Source organism: Phacochoerus africanus, chromosome 14 (assembly GCF_016906955.1).
Source record: "Phacochoerus africanus isolate WHEZ1 chromosome 14, ROS_Pafr_v1, whole genome shotgun sequence".
NCBI classification, from domain to species: domain Eukaryota; kingdom Metazoa; phylum Chordata; class Mammalia; order Artiodactyla; family Suidae; genus Phacochoerus; species Phacochoerus africanus.
This window is the reverse complement of record NC_062557.1, coordinates 53,125,588-53,149,805: the sequence shown is the minus strand read 5'-3', so window position 1 is coordinate 53,149,805 and position 24,218 is coordinate 53,125,588. Positions and strand designations below refer to the sequence as shown.

The following is a 24,218-nucleotide window of genomic DNA, read 5'->3' as shown; positions in this document are numbered from 1 at the left end:
CCGGGACAGCCGAGTCCGTGTGACAGGCAGGGGAGATCTGCTTTCAGGACACGGGGAGGCACGTCCAGCCGAGACGGGTGAGCTGAGAAACCGCAGAGGCAAACCGGGCTGAGCACCGATCCTAACTGTTCTCAAGACAAGGCGTCATCCGTCTCAGTGAGGCTCACGTCTCAGCATCGTGAAAAATTATCCGTCTGAAACCGGGAGCCACCATCGTGATTAGCTGGAAACACGAGGTATTTTGGATTAAGTTGAAAGCAAAACAGAGAAAACCACCATCACAGCTCTTCAGCAGTTGCACTTGAATGAAATCCAGGTTCTGTCTCATGGCTCCGGGGTCCCTCACAGCCACCCCTTCCCTCCCAGCGGGACCTCCTGCCGCTGTCTCCTTGCTGGTCGTTCATATCCCATTCTGCGCACCGGCCGCCGGTTCCCGGAAGATGCCAGGCCCTTTTCTGCTTTGAGGCCTGGATGTTGTGGCCCAGCCCTCGCTTCCTGTTCCTGCTCCCCCTTCAGGGGGCTCTCCCCACCCGCCGCATCTACAGGGAGTCGTCCTCTGCCCTTCAGCCGCATCCTGTATTCGCCTCGTGTGTTTCTTGTTTGTCTCCGCTCATCCGGAGCTGCCCACCGACTTGGGCTCTGTCTGCACTTCAGCAGATGCCCAACACGTGTGATTTGCAGATAGGTGTCCAAGAGGTGGATGAACGAAAATCATTAACTTATCTGTGTACCGGTGGCAGCCAGGTAGAAAACGGAACGGCGATGAGAGGCCGTTAATCACAGGAACAAAAAATATCAAGTAGAACCTGGAAGTAAACTTGTGCAGGACCTGTGTGTATTTATTAAACGAAACTTATTGTGGGCACTGTGACTTCAAAGATGAATAAGACAGGGAGTTCCCACCGTGGAACAGTGGAAGCGAATCCGACTAGTATCCATGAGGATGCGGGTTCCATCCCTGGCCTTGCTCAGTGGGTCGGGGATCCGGTGTTTCTGAGAGCTGTGGTGTAGGTTGCAGACTCGGCTCAGAACCAGTGTTGGTGTGGCTGTGGCGTAGGCCGGCAGCTGTAGCTCCAATTCGACCCCTAGCCTGGGAACCTCCATTTGCCAAAGGTATGGCCCTAAACAGAAGGGGGGAGGAAAAAGATGAATAGGAGTTCCGGTTGTGGCACAGTGGAAACGAATCCGACTGGGAACCATGAGGTTTCGAGTTCGAGCCCTGGCCTTGCTCAGTGGATTAAGGATCTGGTGTTACCGTGAGCTGTGGTGTAGGTCGCAGATGCGGCTCGGATCTGGTGTTGCTGTGGCTGTGGCATAGGCCAGCAGCTACAGCTCCTATTAGACCCCTAACCTGGGAACCTCCACATGCTGCAGGTGCAGCCCTGAAAAGACAGAAAGACAAAAAAAAAAAAAAAAAGATGAACAAGACAAACATGGTCCTTGCTTGCTTGGAACTTAGAAAAATTTAAGAAAAATTTGAGACAGAGATGAAGCCATCATTTCTCCTAAAAATAGCATGTATGCTATTTAACTTAGAATTCTGTCTCCCTGTTTTTTTGTGGGGATGGGGGCAGGAGACGGGGGAGATATATAGCCGAACAAAATTATTTGTCTTTTTTTTTTTCTTTTTTTGCTTTTTCTAGAGCTGCTCCTGTGGCATATGGAGGTTCCCAGGCTAGGGGTCAAATCGGAGCTATAGCCGCCGGCCTGCGCCAGAGCCACAGCGACACCAGATCCGAGCCGTGTCTGCAACCCACACCACAGCTCACGGCAATGCCAGATCCTTAACCCACTGAGCAAGGGCAGGGACCGAACCCGCAACCTCATGGTTCCTAGTCGGATTCGTTAACCACTGCGCCATAACGGGAACTCCTGAACAAAATTATTTGAAGTTTATCTGAGAAATATAAACCTCAGAGACTACTGGATTTTTTTTAAGAACAGTGATGGGTGCTCTGCTTAGTTGGACTTGAAAGCTACTGAGATATGGACAGCCGGCCTTGGCGTTAATCATGGGTATGAGGTGGAGGTGGCATTTCAGATCACTGGGTAATCAAAGGCTCTGTCAACCATCGATATTCGGATGTGGGCTGAATCACTTGAGGGGAAAATGAGATTAAATCTTTACCTCAGACCATACTTTTCTTTTTTTAAGCTTAATTAAAGGTTTAGCTGTAAAAAGTGAAGCCATCAAAGTCCTGGAAGAAAATCCAGATGGCTTTAATGTAGATGATACAAAAATGCGAGGATGGATGAACAGATGAATGCACAAAAGGCCTTTCGAAGCCTGAATAGTAGGCAGAAACCTTAAAGCTTAAACTCACATGGCAAAACAGAAGGGGGCAGTTTTTAATATAACAATAGATGGTGGTTAACAAGCTTAATATGTAAAATGTTCTTACAAACCAATAAGTGGGCTGTATTTTGAACCCTCAAATCTTGGAGCTGGAATGGGTCTCATACAATACTGACGTTTTGCTGTGATGATGTCGAGTCCCAGAGAAGACAGTTTACCTACTCAGAACCGTACAGCTAGTTGCTCAGTAGGATCCCACGGGTGGGGGGCAGGGGGGCGGGGAGGTGTTGTAAACAGCCCCCTCTGTCCTCGTACTGGCATCTGCCCAAAAAATGGGGGTTAATTTATACCATTTAAAAGTAATAATTTTCTGAGTTCCCTTGTGGCACAGTGGGTTAAGAATCTGGCATTGTCACTTCAGTGGCTCAGATTGCTGCTCTGACGAGGGTTCTGTCCCTGGCCTGGGAACGTCCACACGCTGTGGGCACGGCCCCCCAAAATAATAATAATAATTTTCTAACTACCCGTGATAGGTTTTTTTGTTGTTGTTGTTTAACCCCTACTTAGTCTCTTTTTACTTTGTACTAATTCTTGTTCCAAGTCAGTTTAATTTTTTGTCAATGACACTTTTAGAACGTGCGATTCTTTCTTAAAAGCAGCCTATGTTAATATGTCTTCCAGGGGTGAATCGGGTGCCGGGAAGACAGAAAACACTAAGAAAGTGATTCAGTACCTTGCTCATGTCGCTTCTTCACACAAAGGACGAAAGGACCATAATATTCCTGTAAGTTTTTGTTCTGCTTTTTTTTTTTTAAACCCTCAGTTGTATTCTTTTGTCGCTTAAGAGACAAGAACAAGGACACAAGTGTACTGAGTGTGCCGCTGTGATGGCAGCTCCCTTGTCCCCGCCACCCCCCACCCAGCAAGGAGGGAGCTAGGACATCAGGAAATGGCTAGTGACTTCCAGCAGGGCAAACCAGAATTACAGTTGTCACTCGCCAAAGCGACAATCATATGTTTCTTGGAAAGGTGTAGGTGCGAATTTTTGTAAAGTCGTGCACAGTGCTTACAAAGACTTATTTTCCACCCAAAGAAGATCTTATCAGCGGTTCTTTCTGAACTTAGAGGGCAGCCTGCTGGCGCCCACAGCAGCCCGAGGGGAGGGTCGAAGTTTGGGGAGAGCAGATGCCAGCAGCCCGTCACCTTAGTGTGCGGAGATGTAGGGGGAGCAGTTCATACCCCTTGAGAGAATGCCCGCCTCTAACCAGCTTCTCTGACTCGGGGCCTTGGCGAGACCCGGCCTGCTAACATTTGCATTTGTCTGTTTGTGATGAGCAGCAGGAATCACCTAAACCAGTGAAACACCAGGCAAGTGCTTTTCTTTCTGCTTCTTAGTCTTGAGTGTCTGCACTAATTTCTGTCTTTCGATCGAGTCTCTGCTGGAACCAAACGCCGTCAGTTCTGCGTGAAATCGCTTATGAACAACATATTTCATTTTGAAAATGTGTTGCTTTGAGGCTTAGCCTTTCCTGAGAAGCGGCATGTCGTTGTGCTTTCCGTCTGCTTTCTGGAGGAGTTTTAATACTCATTTACCATCATGACATTGAACCATATGTTTGTGAAGCCTGTAAACTTAGGGTTTTCTGTGTCAACTACCCGCTGCAGTTACTTTAATATTGCTGAAATGCATGGAAGCCCCACTTTGTGCCACACTTGAAATTTTTGAATTTGGGGCTCCAGCTTAAAAAGCTGCAACTGAAAATTTTTCTCAGGAGTCCCCTGCTGGCCTAGTGATTAAGACTTGGCACTTTTACCGCTACAGCCTGGGTTCAGTCCTCGGTCTGGGAACTGAGATCTCACAACAAATTGCCACATATGGTGCCCCCGCACCCCCCCTTCCAAGAAACCTAATGATAATTCATTCGATAAAATAAATCACCTGTTTTCAAAAAGTAATAACACATTTTAAAAATTTTCCCATTTGTTAACATTGTATGGCCTGATAGGTGTTTTAGCCCCAAAGCCTCACTGTATTTGGTAAGTCAATTTAGAATTTTCTTTATCCAGGGCAAGTAGTGGAGAGAAGTGTTGTTCTCCCTGATAATCGGACGCCCACCTCTTGGCTCCTCGGAGCATTTCCTGCCGCCCGGAGAGCGAGGGCCGCGCCCAGGCAGGTGCCTTGGGGAGAGGGGCCCTCGGCACTGGGCCGTCATCCTCTCCCTAGCGTGGGAACGGTTCGGGTCTGTCTTCCCTGAGCAAAGTGCCGCCAAGCTCGGGGGAAGCAAGAAAGGATAGGCCGATGATCGGTTAACATAAAGAAACGATCATGAGCACCTGAAAGCGTCAGCTCCCGAGACACCCAGACAACTTGTTCAGAATTTTCAAGGCGTTCTCAGGTGCCACAGCTGCGCTCCACCTCGGAGGGCCCCTGATGCTTTTTGCCTTTAGCTGCCAACCAGACCAGCAGTAGCGACGGCCTGGGAGGATTAATGAAAGCATCATTATCCTCGAGGATATGGAAAGGCTGCTTTGCCAGTTAAAGGAGGAACCTCTAGGCCAGCAAGCAGCTTTTCTTGGTGTCTTGGAGTACGTGCTAAATGGCCTTCTCACGTGGACTTCGATTGCTGGCAGAATAGGGTTACACAGTGAATGTCCCGATTCCGCTTTCCAGATGCCCCTTGGCTTACACACGTCATTGCCATCAACATTTTGTTTCGATGTCATCTCAAACGGCAGGGCGGGTCCCCGCTGTATGTGAGGAGCATGCCTCGCCCCAGGTTTTACTTTGGGTCAAATCAAGCCCCGCAAGCAAGGTCCCCCCGAGAGGCGGCAGCTTCTCTGGGCCGTGCTGCGCCGGCATCCCTGACTTGCATGTCCTGCATGTTCTCGCTCTGCACAGAGCCTTCGGTGCTGCTTTTCCCAAGTCGCTCTCAGTACGTGCCTTGTCGGGGCAGCCGTGCCATGTTTCATAGGCGCCGAGCCCGGGTTCTCACTTCACTTTTCTTCCCCAGCACACAGGAGGACGGTGTGACAGTCCTGAGTGTGGGGGCTGGTCACACCGCGGGGAGGGTCATTTCAAGAACTTCCTTCTTTCCCCACACCCCCCCCCCTCCCGGGTGCCCCTGGGCCGACTTCCCCACCCCATTTTGAGGACAACCGCCGTAGAGTAATGGTTATGCTTTGCAAGGCCAGTGTTTCAGTTTAATCTCACTGGTTTCTGAATCGTTTGTTTGTTTTCACTGTTTTTTTAGGGCCGTACCTGTGGCATATGGAAGTTCCCAGGCTAGGGGTCGCATCAGAGCTACAGCTGCTGGCCTACACCACAGCCATAGCAACACAGGATCCGAGCCACGTCTGTGACCTACACCACAGCTCACGGCAACGCTGGATCCTTGACCCACTGAGCGAGGCCAGGGATCGAACCCACAGCCTCATGGATCCTAGTTGGGTTCGGTAACCACTAAGCCGCGACTGGAACTCCTGGTTTCTGAATTTACATTGAGCTTTACAGACAAAACTTGCTCAGATTCCTAGGAACCATTTGTATAAAATGCTAGCATTTTATCACTAGACAGCAGTGTAAATTATAAAAACAAAGAAAGCATTTGTAGGCTCCTGATTTTGTTTTTCATTTATTTTTCTCTTTGCTCTTTTTTGAAGACAACTTTATTGAGGTTTCAATTCATGTCCTACAAAGGCTCACCCTTTTAAAGTGGACACATCACTGGTGTTTTAGTGTATTCGCGGAACCATGCAATAATGACCACAGTCAATTTTAGGACATTTTCCTCACCCCAAAAAGAAACCCTGAACCTATTAGGAAGCAGCTTCCATGTCCTCCCAGGCCTTGGAAATCACGTCGCTCCTTCCTGTCTCTGGATTTGCCTGTTCTGGGTAGTTTTTGGGGCCAGAGTCGTGTAATGTGTGACTGTCTTTCCCGTAGCATAATGTTTCAAGGTTCACCCATGCCGAAGCTTGTGTCAGTGCTCCATGCCTTTTTTATGGCCAAATCATACCCCGTTGTGTTAAATTTGTCCCATTCTGTTTTCATCACTCGTCCATTGATGGCCATTTGTATTGTTTCCACGTGGGGGCCGTTACGAATAACGTTGCCGTGTCCACATTTCCACGCAGACCCACCTGTCTGTGCTCCTGGTGGGGGGTGTGCCTGGGAGTGCAATGGCTGGGTCGTGGCAACTCTGTTGAGCGTGTTGAGGAACTGCCAGACTTTGCCGAAGAGGCCGCCCTGCCCAGTGTTACCCTCCCACCAGCCATGCAGGCGCAGGCCGCTTTCTCCACTCGCTGGCCAGCCCTCGTCACTGTCTTTTTATTAAGGCCAGCCTAGCAGTGTGACATGATCAACCTTTTATGTTGGCTTTGTAACTTAATCTTCATTATGGAAACGTAAACAAACATAAGAGAGATGTTCAAAGCTGAGGTTACAGTATTTAAGAAGTAGACATTAGGTAAACATTTACTGATAAACTTTTACTTTTTATAACAAAATGAAGCCTCTTTTGTCGTAACGGCCCAGCCAACTGCAAGTCCACATTCAGGGCCCTGTTCCCACGTGGCAGGTGGCTGTTACAGGCCCTCGCTGGCTGGCACAACCTTCAGGAACATCCGAAGCCTGGACACCTGCTCTGTGACTTGAGAGCAGATTTACAGATGGCTCATTTCTAAAACTTGACTGTCCCCTAAGAGTGACTCCCTCAAGCCAGCCCCCCCCCCATACCGACTCCTGAGTCATCCATATCTGGGTGTCAGCTTCCAGCTGACTTGGTGTTAACTGGTCTCAACTGTCTTGAGCTAAGACGAGAGGTGACAGAGAGGAAGTAGCAATGCAGAAATCTGAGCCTGTGGTTGAGATCAGAGTCCAGTTCTCAGCATGGTGACTGGTTGCTGCTGCCACCAGCTTTCCACTCCCCTCTCGTGGTCAGCGGGACACCTGCAGCTTTGCCCATCAGGCCCTGCAAGGGCCAGCTTGAGTCCAGCCTGAGGCCCCTGCTGGCTGAACTGGAGTTTTGAAAGAGGTGTATATTTTTTTACCATTTTCAAACTCATCCTGTATCTTATAGCCTGTGTGCATAATACATGATGTAATAAACACAAGGGCATAGTTTTCATCACGACTGGTAAACCTTTAAAAGCATCATGTAATTCTAAATGCCTAGAACTTTAAAAAATAATTTAAACAGCTGATGCCGGTTTTCTCCCCCACATTCCCAAGTGACATTTCTTTTAGAGTATAGAATAGAAACGGGGCATTGCCATCTAATTCTTGTGGAAAGGTTGACACATAGTTACTGCCCCTTGATGGCCTGTAAATGGTTTCATCATTTGGTTGAGAGCTGTTAGCACTATTTATCTAAATGTGAAATTATTCAGTGCAAAAATGATCAAATTTAGTAGACATTTCTTAAAGATCTTTTTTTTTTTTTTTTTGCTTTTTAGGGCCACACCCACAGCATATGGGGATTCCCAGGCTAAGGGTCAAATCAGAGCCGTAGCGGTCTATACCACAGCCAGAGCAATGCAGGATCCGAGCCGTGTCTGCGACCTACCCCGCAGCTCCCGGCAGTGTCAGATCCTTAACCCATTGAGCAAAGCCAGGGATCAAACCTATGTCCTCATGGGTGCTAGTCAGATTCGTTAACTGCTGAGCCAAAATGGGAAATCCTTAAAGATCATTTTTGTGTGTTTTATAAGAGTCGCTTTGGGTCAGGCTTTTTGTGATCCAGGTATGTGTTTTTGAGAGCTTTGCTTGGTCTCCGAGACGTCAGAAATCCATTGGAAGACAAGTACCACCACATCACGGTCAGCGTAGTGGCCCCAGTAGTAGGGACCCAAGACTGCAGCCACCACAGTCGCCATGAGGATGCTTAACCCAAATCTCACAGCCACCTCTGGCTCAGCATCATCCCCAAGTGCTGGTATAGAATATCCAGGACCTCTGGCTACCCATCCAGCCAGCAGACATCCCTGGAGCGTCATTTTGATGTGATATTAACCGACCCAGAGCAGGGCACACAGCCAGTGCCTTGAAGCCAATGGAAGAAAAAAATCGAATCGGGGTCAGTGGATCACACGTACACACATACACACTCTCACACACCCTAAGGAGAAAAGAACGATAAATTTGACCCAAAGAATCCCTGAAGCCATGTCCAGGGGATATTAAAATAAGGTGTTTCATCCTTGTTTTCCCTCCAAGTTAGAGAAACATTTTAAAGTCGCCATAATACAAATATCGCCATCATCATCTTCAGGGCTTAGTGTGTAACTTTGAGGAATCTGTCCTCTGACTCATTGATCTGACTGCAGATACGTCATGGGAAGGCAGTGCCCCACTCACCAAGTCAGTGTCCCCCTGACAGGGTCTACACTCTGATCACACAGACTGACCGAGGCTTAAGGGTTTCCAGAGCCCAAGCAGCGGTCGCAGAGCCCGGACACCGAGGGCTTTGTGAGTTGTCAGCCACAGACGACGTGATGGCTGTGACCACTCTCCGCCAGGAGAAGCGCCCCTGTTCTGCCCAGCATCCTCCTGCGGTCTTCATCATGCCCTCAGCTGCTGCCCTGGATCCGGATGCCGTGTTGGAGACGTTTTGATGGCATGTAGCCTTGAGCAAGATTTTCATCAGAACTTGTCAGGTGTTTTGAAGTCCATAAGCGGGAAGACCCCCTGCGCGGGGAGCATGCGTGTAAAGCTGAGAACGTGGGATGATGCCATTCCCGTGGCTTGAGGTTCCCGACTGGTTTCAGTTGCAGGCTGCAGTGAAGACGTGGAAAAACCCGGACAACCAGATAAATGCTCTGGAGTAGACGCATGAGAGCGTAGCGGCTTCGCTGGGTCACGTGCTTCGGGGACGTTCCCACCCTTTCACCGGAGCCTGCCACCCGCCTGACGTCTAACTATCTTGGGTAGACGCCGAGGCTGCGTGTATGGCATAGATTTGAGATTTGTGCCTGATTTTGGAGCGGATGGCAGTATAGCCCATCGGACAGTAACTGGCCATCCATTTAAAGAATCTTATGTGGGGTTCCTCGTGCTCTTTTTTTGCAGAGAGAATCGTATGAGCAAGCGGTGTTCATTCCTTTCTTTAGGTCTAGAATACTGTGGGTATTTTAAAATACAGGGGTAAGATGTGTGTTTGGAAAAAATCAGATTTATTTAAGTCCTACCATGTAATTCTGAAATTACATTCCAGAGGCCCAGCCTCACTTTGTAATGCTTTTCATGGCCAGGAACAGCCTCATGCAATCCCATGAAGCTTTCTGTGGTGTTTTAGGATTAAAGCACATATTAATATACTTATTTCTTTTGTTTGTAAACTCTGATTTATAGCTTAACTTGCAGGTAAGTAAGGACACTGGATAAAGCATACACTATGCCAAATACCCACACTTAGTTTTTCAAATGTGAGCAAGAATTCAGGAGCGTCACCATCTCCAAAATTGGCGTTGAGGAAACCCTTGGAAAAATGCAAGTCTTACACCAGCACAATGGAAATTATTAGAATTTGCTGCCTTCAATCTTAAATCTTTGAAACAAGGCAAAGGGGAAATAAACAGAAGTAGAAGTATTAATATGTTCTTAGTTGAAGTATCATGCTAAATTCCATGAAAACCATTTGCTTTATTTTAAAAATGCCCCACTCAATTTATGTGCCCTGTCCTTAAATTTATCATCTGTCTAATGTGACATTTTTTCCTCCTTGTGATCACTCAGTAGATGCTAGTTCTTTTCCTTTAGCAGAGCCCATTAAGACCAAGAATAAGAGGCCAACAGCAGAGTTTGCTGGATGGCAGATCAAATGAAAAGGAGGGAGGGAGGCAGTGTTGTGTTTGGTTTTTTTCCTTGCGGACTGGAGCGGAGATCCATTAGATTAACATATTTGCTTTTATCGATGTGCGTGTGTTTGTGTGTGTGTAATGTCTTTTAGGGGGAACTTGAACGGCAGCTTTTGCAAGCAAATCCAATTCTGGAATCCTTTGGAAATGCGAAGACTGTGAAAAACGATAACTCATCTCGTTTTGTAAGTTTAAAAGCACCCACAGCTTTCAATTTCTCCAACTTCTAGTTAAATGTCTACTACGATCAAGCAAATAAAATACTTTGCTTCCTAATTGATGTAATATGGAACAGTGCTGGCCGGTAGAGATGCAGTGCAAGTCACATGCAATGAAATATTTTCTCTCAGCCACATTTTAAAAAGCAAAAGGGGGGGGGAATGGGAAAGTAATTTAAATTACGTTTATTACATGACGTATTTATGTATTATTATGTGGATATATGATGATGTAACCTCTCTGGATGTCTTCATGTTTGATTGGGGAGGATGCACGATTATGGGGTTGGCGTGGAGTTTAAACGAGATGTGGATTGAGCACTTAGCACAGCGCTGGGCGTAGAAACACCCAGCGAATGAATTGGCTCTTGGATGGTGTCTCCTGTTCTTTTCGTACCTTGCTGTTGCTGTGGGATGTGAACTTCAGAATAATTTGCCGCTGCTCTTACTTCTCTTTAGAGATTTCTTCTCAGCTGTTCAACTCTCTTAATTCCTTGAAAGCTTGACTTTCTCCCCTCAGTCTGACCAGCTCGCAGGCTGGTGGCTCTCAGGCTGAGGCTGGTGTCCTAAGTGACAGCTGGATCAGCGCTCCAGGACCCCGCCCTTCCCATTCCAGCCGCTCAGCATCGATGCTCTCACAGCCCAGCGTCCCTCGGCTGCTCTTCAGCCAAAGGGGCATTCCTCCATCGGGTTCAGTTACCCTGTGCACAGTCCCCCTGGAGAGAGCCACGCATTTCTGTTCCCTCTACTTAAATCATTCACGCGAATTCTGTGTCTTTCCTCTGATAGTGGAAATATTGGTTAAAGTCATGAAAGCCAGAGTGAGAGACTTCAGTTCACACAGTTGGAAATTGGGAACCCGGTGGCATTTTTTACTTTGGGAGTGTAAAAATCACAGTCTGCACGCGGATCTGATGAGGTGGTTTCTGAGGTCCTGGGAAGCTACCAGATCACCGAGGCCCCAGTTAGTTCAAGGGTAGCCAGATAACCGTCTGTGTGCATTTGCTCAGGCCACTGGAACAGAGCGCCCCAGACTAGGCATCTTCACCCGTAGAGATGTGTCTTCTCACAGCTGGAGGCATGAGGTCTGAGATCAAGGGGCTGGCAGGGCGTTTCTTGCGAGGCCCCCGCCTTGGCTTGGAGACGGCCGTCTCCGTGAATTCACATGTTCTTCCTCCTGTGTGTGTGTGTGTACCTCTGTCTGGTCTTCTAAGACAGCCGGGCCTATTGGGTTCGGCCCATCCTAGTGACCTCATCCTAAGTGAATTCTGTCTGTGCCAACCTTTTTTTTTAAATGCAGTCATGCTCTGAGCCGTGAGAGGTTCGGACTTGAACTTCAGCCCATAAACCCCTCAGAGGTAGGTTCAGTGCAAGAGACTTTCCAGGTTATATGAGAAGTCGGGACCGATTTGCCTGGAATAGTGTTTATTCCTAGTAAGATAAAATCTGAAGATCAGCCTAATCCAGGTTCATGTAGTAATTATTTTCACTGTTTGTGTCCAAAGTGGATCAGCAAGTGTGTCTGTGTCGGTGGGCAGCATGGCTGTGACTTTTGGATCTGGGGAAGCTGAGCTGCCTTTAGACTCTGTCATTCTGCGGATCATCAGCCTCCGGCCGCAGCCACGAGTAACTCTCAGATCCCTCCTCCCGAAAGCCCTGTGTGTAGTGGCTGCGGCCCGGGGTGGAAGGCGCAGTGGCTCGCAGCCTTGGTATGTGACTCTCCCTGAGGCTTTTCAAGGACTGCTTGGTGGAAAATGCTTTACTTTACCACAAAAACAAGGTACCAGCCTATTCTGATTTCCCCACCCCCAAACCACACTCTAAATGCAAGAGAAACAGTTTTGTCCCCATTCGTCTCATTTTTGCCTAGAAAAGCTAAATTGCTGCTAACCAGTCTTCTGGGTCCTTTGGTGAAGAATGTAGTGATTCTGTTCCTCAGTGGTCAGGATTCATCTCCTGGGCTTTGTGTGTCTGGGTCAGACAGACGTACAATTCTGTCGTAGCTCCCTGTCGCTGTCGCGTTCCCTGTCGCTGTGTAACAAATGACCCTAAGACCTAGTGGCGTGAAACATTCATTGTCACAGCGTCTCTGTGTGGTGACAGTGCTGCTCACTTGTTACCTCCATTTGGATGTCTAATAGATCTCTCCAAAAAATTTTTTTTGGCTGAGCCCATGGCATACAGAAGTTCACAGGCCATGCTGGGTCCTTAACCTGCTCGGCTGCCAGGGAACTCTCCAAAATTTCTTTTTAAAGTCTTGTGTCAAGAAATCGTACCCACACCTTCAGGTCACCCAGTTGCTTATGCCAAGAAGAAAATTTGAAAAACAAAAAACAAACAAACAAAAAAAAACCCAAACCAAACCTAGACAAACAGAATACCTAGGAATCATTCTAGAGTCGGCCTATTTCTCATGGCCCGTGTCCAGGCCGGGAGTGAGTTTTGTGGGTCCACTTCCAGAATGTCTTTCAAATCAGCCCATGTTTCACCTTCTTCCCCTAAACACAGAGTGAGTTAGTCTCAGTCCCTGCCTGAAGAGGTTTCCTCTGGTATTCTTTTTTTGTTTTTGTTTTTTAATTAGCTAACCACTTTTGTTTATTTATTTATTTATGTCTTTTTAGGGCGGCACTCATGGCATATGGAGGTACCCACGCTAGGGGTCTAATTGGAGCTGTAGCCCCCGGCCTACACCACAGCCACAGCAACGCCATATTCGAGCCGCCTCTGCAACCTACACCACAGCTCACGGCAGTGCCAGATCCTTAACCCACTGAGCAAGGCCAGGGGTCGAACCCAAGTCCTCATGGATACTGGTTGGGTTCATTACCGCTGAGCCATGGCGGGAACTCCCACGACGTAGTTGCCTTCTAAGTGCTAGACCTCTGCAAGGCCCTGGAAATAAATATATCAGCGGATAAGACAAAGGTCCATAACCTCATAGAGTTCACTTTCATTTGGGTTTTAACTTTAATATATTTTTGACAAAATGCAATCAGGTATATTTGAGCTCAGGGAGCCAGAGTGTGTTGCCCAGGCCAGGCTCTCTCAGAATATGCCTACCCCAGTTTTGTTTTGTTTTTTTAATTGAAGTATGTAGTTGATTTATAATATAGTGTTGGTTTCAGGTGTATAGCAGAGTGATTCAGTTATACGTATTTTTTTTTCCAGATTCTTTCCCGTTAGAGATTATTACAGGATATTGAATATTGTTCCCTGTGCCATACGGCAAATCTCTGTTGCTTATCTGTGTGGAACAGTGTGTATGTATTAATCCCATGGTCCCCATTTAGCCCTCCTGCCCCTTTCCCTCCGGTAACTGTAAGTTTGCTTTCTGTGTCTGTGAGTCTGTTTTGTAAATTAATTCCACGTATGAGTGATAATGGTATTTGTCTTTTTCTGTCTCACTGTCTCACTCAACACGATAATCTGTAGGGCAATCCATGCTGCTGCTGATGGCATGATTTTGTTCTTTTTAATGGCCGAGTAATATTCCTGTGTGTGTGTACACACACCACATCTTCTTTATCCATTCCTCTCTCGATAGACATTTAGGTCGCTTCCACGTCTGGCCGTTGTGAATAGTGCTGCTGTGAACATAGAGGTACATGTATCTTTTCAAATTAGAGTTTTCGGAGTTCCCGTCATGGCGCAGCGGAGACGAATCCGACTAGTATCCGTGAGGATTTGGGTTTGATCCCTGGCCTCGCTCAGTGCTTAAGGATCTGGCGTTGCCACGAGCTGTGGTGTAGGTCGCAGACGTGGCTTGGATCCTGGTTGCTGTGGCTGTGAATGAGGCTGGCAGCTATAGCTCCGATTCAACCCCTAGCCTGGGAACCTCCATATGCCGAATGTGCGGCCCTAGAAAGCAAAAAAAAAAAAAAAAAAAAAAAAGGATATGCCCAGGAGTGGGATTGCTGGATCATATGGTAAGTCTATTTTTAGCTTAAGGCTCTCCCTACCGGTCTCCATAGTGCGCGTGCCCCAGTTTTAGAAGCACAAGCAGAAGGGACGTGGGGGGCCCTGATTCTGTGGACAGGCCGGACCTCGGGGCAGGGCTGGGGTTGTCCATCACACTCAAGGAGGGACGTGATGCAGAAAGAAAGATGACTTGTTTGTATGGTGGAATGTCACGTAGCCATTATTTACAAGCCACATGCTTGCAGTGAAAAATACTGAAACTATAAACTCCATAAACTTTAGAATCCGTTTGTTTCCATTTCTTTGATCTGATATAGACGGGTAATTTCCTGAAGAATATCTTTCTTTTCAAAGATGCTAGCGTATGGTTTGTATTAAAGGAGATTCTTTAGGCGAGCATTACCCTTATGAAAATAATCGTTCGCAGTTAGTCCAGCTCTCTGTTTATGGAAACGGAAAATGCATTCCAGATGGAGGAGATTTATGTCAAATGAGTCTCTTGTAATGAAACTCGAAAAACAGGGACTTCAATTTCAAAACGATTGTATCAGCAGATACATCTTGCCTCAGAAAGTTGTAGTAGGGATCACTTTCCATATTTGCACGAATCTTTTTCTCTCCTCCTCCCCGAAATAATTTAAGCCACTTTGGCAATTCCCAGTTGCATGTACCTTGTGGTCGCTAATTAGCCTCTAATCGTTGGGAGCCAGATAAAGGCTCCAGCTACCTTCCCTACCAGGTCGCAGTGAAAGCGAGTCGGAATCCTGCACCCTCATGTGTGTTCTCGAGCAGCCACTAAAAGCAGTTTTGTAGGTAAACGAAATGCAACCGCTGCTCTGTCTCCAGTTCTCCTAAAGATCCGAGGACAGCCGATGACAGAGGCCGAATGCGCTCTGCACCAGGCAACCCGCATCTTGCGAATCCGGCCGCCTTGCTGCAGCCTCGGCTCCCGACCCACCCCAGACGGCTGTGTATTTCCATCCCGTCCGTGTCTCTTCATGCCGCTCATTTCCCCCCAGGAATTTCCAGCATCCATTATACTAAGTAACAAGGCCACTTAGTTCACAAGAAAACTCATTTTACTAATTAACAGAGCTTCTGGTGTAGTTTGGAGATGAAGAGAGCAGAAACGTTTAAAATAGCCATCTGGCCTTGGCATTAAGTCCAGCTAATTGCTTCTCAGATGGGTTTTCCCATTTAGGGCAAATAGCTGCCTCCAGAGTGGAGATTTTTACAGAGCACACTGTCCATGCTAATGTGTTTTCAAGTAAATTGCAGACCTTATAACTTTAAATACCAAGTTAGGTAGGGGAAAAGTATTTTCAGAGCCTTGTCCTTCTAGTAAATTGCTAACAATCTAGGTTTAATTACTCTGGATACATTGTAACTACCCACAGAAAAAGTTCCAGAAATCCCATGTCCATTCAGAAAGAATACAATTCTTTTTTTTTTTTTTTTCCTTCTTCCAGCTGCACCCGCAGCATTCACAGGTTCCTGGGTCGGGGATTGAACCTGCTGCTTGGGAGGGGACCCAGGCTGCTGCAGGGACACCAGATCCTTAACCTGCTGCATCACAAGAGAACTCCTAAAATTCTCGAAGATAATTTTCTTCCTATTTTCTTGATAATATCGAAATATCCAAGTTGTCCTATTGCACCTTTTAAAAGAAATTCTTAAAATTCTATTTTGGAGTTCCCTGGTGGCCTAGCCAGGTTAAGGATCCAGCATTGTCACTGCCGTGGCTCAGGTTTGATCTCTGGCCCAGGAACCTTGCACATGCTGCAGGACTAGCCAAAAAACCACCCAAAAAGATAAATTTTGCAGAAGAGAGAGGGTCCCAGGCATCTTTGCTGATCAGTAACCTACTGTCTTAGTTGTTCCTGGCTTGGGCCACAGCGTGCATGGCATCAAGAATTCATACTCTATCTGTAGAACGTAATGTACTTGTCCTGTTTTGGGTTTTTTTCCTTTGTTTTTGTCTTTATCAGTGAAATCCTGGTTGAATATTCTGAGTACCATAAAGTTTGTTGATTTGTTGTTGTTGTTCAGAGACTTTGGCTTTTTTCTATCATTTTTTCTATCATTTTATATCTCCTTTTGGCCACACTCTACGTCATCGCCAAAGTACTTGGGTAGGTCTTGTGAAATAGCTGAGCATGAGTGTCAGCAGAGAGTTGATAATTTTCAACTCTGTAAGGTTTTTTGTTTTGTTAAAATGGTTTCCAAATAGAACCAATTCTAGAGCTTTGGCCTATAACCGACATTTGTTAGTTGCTAAATGGCTGTTGTTCAGAGTTACTGGTTTCTTTTGGGGTCAGAGGAAGCCCTCCCCCACCCACCCACTCCCCCCACCCCCGTGTGCAGGCTTTCCACGTTTCCTCCCCTTCTTTCATTAGTTTTTGTCTGATCCTTTGCATTTGGCCAAAAGCTGGTTCCCTGGCACTAGCTATAATGGTTGAGCAACTATGGATACCAGACAAGAAAAGGGAGCTGATTTGGCTCAGGAACTGATGAGGAAATTAGATGTTGTATGTTGGTGACTCTGCTTGTTTATCCAAGTAAGCAACCCCATGTCTTAATTAATTTGGGGACATTTTTTTTTAGGTGACTTGTTCAGAAGGCCAAAAGTTTCTTTCTTTTCCGTTTCTCCTTGGACTCTAACTTCTTTTCCTAGTTTATATTTTCCCACAAAGTAACGATACAGTAAGTTCACCAAATATAAGATGCAGGGTGTGCCCTTGAAGTCTTCAAGGTCCTGGCATTCCCATGGTGGTGCAGTGGGTTAAGAATCTGAACGCAGCGGCTAGGATCCCTGCAGCGGAGTGGGTTTGAGTCTCTGCCCAGCACAGTGGGTTAAAGAGTCCGGTGTTACCACAGCTGCCACCTAAGTCAAAGCCGTGGCTCAGGTTCAGTCCCTGGCCTGCCTGCAAACTTCCATATGCCGTGGGTGAGGCCATTTAAAAATTTTTTCAACAAGTTATTAGAGTTCAGCATTACCAGTGCGATGACTTTGTCTTATTGCCCAAAAAAGAATTTCTTTGGTTTAATGAATTTTGAACTTCTCATTTGGAGTGGTGAAGAAAAGGGATAGAAAATAGTATTAAGAAGCTGAAAGCTTAAACGGCATGTTGATAGATGTGTAATAAAGAAATTAGAGAAGTTATTGAAAGCTAAAAGTTTGTATGACCATATAAAATGAATTCTTAAGTGAAATACTAAGAATTAGGCATATGATTTTGATTAATTTTTCTGCAGTGTTAGAATGAGAAATTTGAACACGTACCTGAGCAGTTTTGTTGGCATTACATTTTCGCAGCTTTGAAGGATTAATGTCTTGACTATTCTCTCTTAACAGCAGTTTTCTTATTAAGTCCGTGAAGTATCATACAGATGACACAGCCGTTAACGTTAGGACCAATTTTAATTTCCGAGTTTCTTTTTCAAGCAGTTCTGTTTGTAAGAACTGCTAGTTTTTGAGCATAAACTTATTGTTTTAAGACCCTTAAGTGGGTCTTCCACAAAACAAGAACAAAATTGACCTATTTAAAGAATAGAATAAAACTCATGTTTTTTTTACGGCCACAGCTGACATATTATGGGGTATTAGTGAATGCATTTTTTCCTGTATCTTGCAACATTTTGCTATTGCATCATCCCGGGAATTGATTCCTCATTACTCATCAGCTGTTGCCAACAATGTTTAAAAAAACAAGAAAATAACAACACTGGACTTGCCTCGAAGGAGGCTGGCAGAGTGTGGCATCTTCTTGTAGTTTGCTTATTGCCTTGCCCAAGGAATTGCGGCATCTTTCAAGGAGGTGCGCGAGACGACTACAGACAGCATTTTTGCAGTCTGTATTTAGCTTTCATGACATAGTTTAGCTTTCATTGAACATAGTTGAAGAATCAGGAGTTTTCACCATAGCGGCAAAGAGAAGAAACACATTTCACAAACAGAAGTCAGAAGATGAATGCACAGAGACAGGCAGCCTTATAGACTCTAATGATGAAGAAACTGGTTCTGGAAGTGAAGTCTCAGATTGTCTTCGAATGGGCTTCAGTAGCCTAGAATTTTCCCAAACCCGAGAACACTATTTCTAAAGACAAAAAGGAAAGAGGGCATGATCGGCATCCAGTCTGTCATTCAACAGGCAGGACTTCCTTACTCATGCTTGGTCCAGGTTGTGTGATATTCGTGTGTCAGCATTTATCCAAGTACAGTTTGTAAGGGGACAGATGCTGAGGGAAGAATTGTGTGTGAGAGTTATTAGGAGGAAGGAGGTGGTGTAAGAATGAAGAGATTTGTGGGACTGACCCTTCTAGTTGGTGCTTGCAAATCTAAACATGAAAACGTTTCGCAGTTGCAGAGCAATTATAATTCAGCGCAATTACAGGCTGTCAGAGGTTTTAAGGATTCATTACATACTCCTTTCTGACAACTCCAGGGCAGTAATAAATGAGAACCTGTCTGCAGAAGAGAATCAGGCTTGCCGCTTGGAATAGCTCTTAGCCCAGAAGGTTCCGGCTCTTGAAGATAACAGAGTAGCTTTGCTTACAGCTTAGAGGCTGAAATCGGATCGCAGTGCATCGTGGGCTACTACTCCCTGTAGTGGTTTTATTTTAAGAGGACTTAACAAGTGCACAGAGTTTCCCTTTAAATTACCATTTAGCTTGACGCTAATGAATATGCTTGATAAACTCTAAGACTAGTCAGCTCCAGGGGGCTGTCTCCGTGACGCCCTCCCCTGCTTTCCCATAGCACCACCTCCCGGTCCACGTTTTTCAGGGGAGCATGGGGTCAGTGTGCCTTTATGACAACCATAGTATTCGTGTAAACTGGTTATTTGTGTACAAGTAATAATTCCGTGATATCCCAAGAGTTCGTCTGAAAAGGAAGACGTTTTTTCTCCCATTAAAAAAAAAAAAACCCAAACAAAACTTTCTTTCCCCCTTCCATAAAATAAAACTCACCAAACGAGCACGCACGTCGTCATTTTATTTCGTGACTCCTAGGTAATTAACACGTTCTCTATGGAAGGAAAATGCCAAGTGCTCACCAGCGGCCTTTTAAAGGTGGATGCGCGTGGTGAGCTGATGGAGTGGAAACTGTGACCTCATGGTCGGTGATACAAGACGAGATCCGGCTGGAGGGCGTTGCTGGCATTGGTGACGGCCGCCGTGGTCACTGCCGATTTCACGGTCTAGTCTCTTGTCCACATTTACAGTTGCAAAGGTTGGACCCACGTCCAGAGTTTGGGGTTAGCCAGTGTTTTGATAGTTGGTAAATGTAGTGAGTGATCACACGTGACTCTGTGTGTGTGTGTGTGTGTGTGTGTGTGTGTGTGTGTGTGTGTGTGTGTCAGAGGCTGTTTTTCACAAAATGCCTTTACTTCCTGCAGGAATCGTGCTCCCCACCTCCCCCTCTTTGGGTTTTAGTGGCATCTGAAGCAGATTCTTTTTGTGGAATGCACGTCTCTTGATGTGATGGCGTGATACCTTAGCTGCAGCAGACCAGCCATGCGTTCACTCTCATAGATGGAATGGCTGGCCAGCAGGGACAACCTGCCGATAGCACAGGAAGTTCTACCTAATGTTCTGTGATGACCTGTATGGGAAAAGAGTCTGAAAGTAGTAGATATGTGTATATGTATAACTGAGTCACTCGGCTGTACGGCAGAAGTTAACACAACATCAGAAATCAACCACACGTCAATATAATATTAACAAATGAAAGAACCAAAAACCAAACTAGCCATGCCTTGCCTTTGCAGAGTAACGCTTTCAGATAATATGAGATCGAATATTTACATTTTGGTGGGTTGGTGGGGTGCAAAGGACACTTTGGGAATGGGGACGGGAAGAGCCGGGGTTGGGACAGGGCGGCTCCCGGTGTGTCCCTGAGGTCTCAGGACTGCGCCCCCAGCTTCCCTGTGGATGGTCTCTTTCCAACGTGTTTTCCTAGCTTGGTTCGGGTTTATGAAAATTGGAAAATTGGGTGTGTTCTTAGGGAATGCTCATGCTACTGAGCAAGAAATATGTTGTTGATTTTAGTAAATGATCCCCTCTTTTCACTTTGGGAAACAACATTATCGAGGTCTGATTTGCATACAGGAAAAGACGGTTCAGAAATTCTTTGGTAACATCCCAGTACAGACTACTCATTTTTTCTACATAAAGTAAATATTTCTACACTGAAAAAATAACATTGGGAAGGTGAGAACAGTCCTGAAGTTGTGGGTAAGTTGAACGGAGACACAAGTAGAAAAGTGTAAATCAACATTTTCCACGTTTTTTTGTTGTTGTTTGTTTGTTTTTTTTGTTTTGTTTTGTTTTGGCTTTTTAGGGCCACACCCTCGCCATTTGGAGGTTCCCAGGCTTAGGGTCAAATCAGAGCTATAGCTGCCGGCCTATGCCACAGCCACAGCAAACGCCAGATCCTTAACCCACTGAGCGAGGCCAGGGATCGAACCCACAACCTCATGGTTCCTAGTCGGATTTGTTTCCACGGCGCCATGACGGGAACTCCTGTTGAGTTATATTTTTTAAATAGCATTTACATAGGGAGTCATAAGGTATCTCCCTTGGTTATTTTTTAAAATTAGGTTTATCAATTTATTGTTTGCACACCGTAAAATCCACCCTTTCAAGCGTAGTTGGAAGGATTTAGACAGATGGATACGGTAGTGTATCTAGCACCACAATCCAGAGACAGGCTCTTGCCATCACTCCAGAGGTTCCTCACCCGTACGTAGTCGGGGTCCCCTCCGTGGACCCCAGCTCTGATAACCACCCATCTGTTTGTCTCTCTCGTTTTGCTTTGTTTAGAATGTCAAGTAAGTGGGATCATGCAGTGAGCCGTGTTCTCTGTCTGGCTCCTTTCATGTAGCATAGAAGCTTTTAGAACCAGCCACGTTGTTGGGTGTGTCACTGCTTTGTTCCTTTTTATTGCTCAGCGGTGTTGCTGTGTGAAAATACCACCATTTCTTTATCTACTCCCGTTAGGAGGACTTTGAGATTGTTCCCTTTGGGGGCTATTAAGAATTAGGTGACTGTGGACATTCATGTGCAGGGCGTGGTGTGGACGGCGCTTTTGTTTCCCTTGGGGACACACCCAGGAGGGGACTTGCTGGGTCACGTGGTGACTTGTGTTTAACCTGATGAGAAGCTGGCAAACTGCTGTCCACCGTGGCTGCACCATTGTGCATTCTTTCCAGGGTCGTATGAGAGTTCCATTCTGTGTCCTTGCTGTTCTTTCTTCAAAATTTTACCAAGTGAGTATGTAGCGGTATCTTGTGCTAGTTTTTGTTTGCATTTCCCTAATAACGAGTGATATTGAGATCTTTTCATATACTTACTGACCATATCCCTGTCTTCTTTGATGAAGTATCTGTTTAAATCTTGTATTTGGTTTTTTTGTTGTTTTTTTTTAAATGGGTAATTTGTCTTGTTACTGAGTTATAAGAATTCTTACATATTTTGGGAACAAGTCCTTTAGCAAATACATGTTTAGCAAATGTTTTCTGCCAGCCTGATGCTGTCTCTCTCTCTCTCTCTCTCTCTCTCTCTCTTCCATTTTCTTTACACTGTCTTCTGAAGAGAAGTTTTGAATTTTGATGAAATCCGGTTTATCAGGTTTTTTGGTATGGTTTATGCCTTTTGCATTCTACCTAATAAATCTTTGTCTAACTTAAGGTCATAAAGATTTTCTCTTTTCTTTACCAAGAAATTTTTCATAGTTTTAGCACATGCATTTAGGTCTATGGTCTGGGTTTTTGTTTGTTTGTTTGTTCGTTTTGTTTTTGTCTTTTTAGGGCCACACCTGAGGCATATGGAAGTTTCCAGGTTAGGGGTTGAATTGGAGCTGCAGCTGCTGGCCTATACCACAGCCACAGCAACACTAGATCCAAGCCATGTCTGTGACCTACACCACAGCTCACAGCAACGCTGGATCCCCAACCCACTAAGCGAGGCCAGGGATCGAACCTGAGTCCTCATGGATACAAGTTGGGTTCATTACCGCTAAGCCACAAGGGGAACACCTCTGCAGTCTGTTTTGAGTTAATTTTTCTATATGGTGTGAGGTACAGCTCCAATGTCTTTTTGTTTCATTTTGCATATTTTCAGGCACCATTTGTTGAATAGATTGGTCCTCTCCCTGTTAAATTATCTCTGCACTTTTGTCGAAGATGAACTGACCACACAGGCTTGGTCTCTTTTTGGACTCCATCCTGTTCCACTGATCTGAATCTCTGTCCCTACATCAATACCACACTGTCGTAATAGTTTGATAGCTTCTTGAGATGGAGAGGTGTGAGTCCTCAAGCTCTAGCCCTCGTTCTCAAGATTGTCGAGCCTTCTCTGGGGCTTTCCACTCCGCGTCCACTCTTGTTCGTTTCCGTCGGGTCCCTCGCCTCGTCATGCGATGCACAGTGGTGTGTTTACCCGCATCCATTCTTAGCGACACCACTGCTGTTGCGCTGCTTTGTTTTGCAAAGTATTTAATTTGGCCTTTTCTATCTATATTTATTCGTAAGATATTTGCTTTTATTTTGCTTTCCCTTTTTTTGTGACATCTTTGCCAGTTTGGGTACTCTGTGTTATGATAACTTTGTAAACTGATTTATGAAATAATTGCTATTTTCTTTTCCCCTGAAACAGTACTATAAAGGGCAACTCAATATTCCCTAGGAATTTGCAAAACCAATTGTCTTAAGGCCAATCTGTCATTTTTCAAGAAGTAATTATATTTCATTATTTTCTATGATTATGGTCTGTTCAATGGTTTTTTTTTTTTTCCCTGAATCTCTTTTTCTTAAGAAGTCATCTCTGTTATGCGGTTTTTTCAAGTCTTAGCATTATAGGTCTGGATATAGTATTCCTTTAAAGCTATGAAAATCAGGTTATTTAAAAGAGCTTTTTAAAAGTTGTAAATGGTTAGAGTTTCATTTTTATTATGTCTAAGAAGGTAACCTATCCTAGCATCCTTTTCTTTTCTTTCTTTTTTTTTTTTTTTTAATTTATCAAGGCAGTTTTTCTTAGCTGGGGCAGTATGTAAGATCCATTTTTGTAACCAAGCCATATGCATACATGACAGGGTACTTTGGGGCTTATTGTTTTATTATAGGGTTCGGACCCCTTCTATCCTTAATTTATTTTCAGCTTTCTCTTTGTAATTTATTTTCAGGGCAAGTTTATTCGGATCAACTTTGATGTAACTGGCTATATCGTTGGGGCCAACATTGAAACATGTATCCTTTTTCATAATCAAATTGTTGAAAATAAAGAATGATTTCATCCTGCTTCAGCCTCAGGGTAACCCTCTCCCATTGTCCAGATGATAAAACCAAGGCCCACAGAGACAAGTATGGCTTGTTTCCATACCTTCAGCTACTGGATATGAACCCCAAGGTGGTATTTTGTTGTTTCGAACACCAGGTCATCATCTGTCCACGTGGCTGGGGAAGTGGAGGGTTTCAGAGAAGTGAGGATGCCTGTACGTCAACCCAGGAAGTGTTTGTGTGTGAATATAATAATGTCAGGCCACTCTTCGGTTCCTATTGTGTTAACCCATTTCTTAGCATCTGCTCCAGTATTAGTAGGGTGAGCGTGTCCCATTGAAACAGGCCTTATTAATGTATAGAGTTGAAGGAGTGCTAATTCGTAGTAAGCAGAGTAAAACTAGAGGGGAAAAAAGGTCAAATATATAGACTAGGAGTTCCCGTCACGGCCCAGTGGTTAACAAACCCGACTGGTATCCATGAGGACTCGGGTTCGATCCCTGGCCTCGCTCAGTGGGTTCAGAATCTGGCATTGCTGTGAGCTGTGGTGTAGGTGGCAGATGCGGCTCGGATCCTGCGTTGCTGTGGCTGCGACGTAGGCTGGCAGCTGTAGCTTTGATTAGACCCCTAGCCTGGGAACCTCCATATGCCTCA

General features: G+C 45.5%; 1 protein-coding gene across 3 annotated transcripts in view; it reads left to right on the top strand.

Moving 5' to 3' along the window:
- MYH10 (myosin heavy chain 10) overlaps positions 1–24,218 on the top strand; it is a 138,439-nt gene that overhangs the window by 51,552 nt on the left and 62,669 nt on the right. For all 3 annotated transcript variants that reach the window (XM_047758522.1, XM_047758523.1, XM_047758524.1), the window contains 3 exons: positions 2,978–3,080; positions 10,243–10,335; positions 23,471–23,534. In XM_047758522.1, coding sequence (XP_047614478.1) covers positions 2,978–3,080; positions 10,243–10,335; positions 23,471–23,534 — 260 coding nt within the window. The remainder of the gene's footprint in view (positions 1–2,977; positions 3,081–10,242; positions 10,336–23,470; positions 23,535–24,218) is intronic.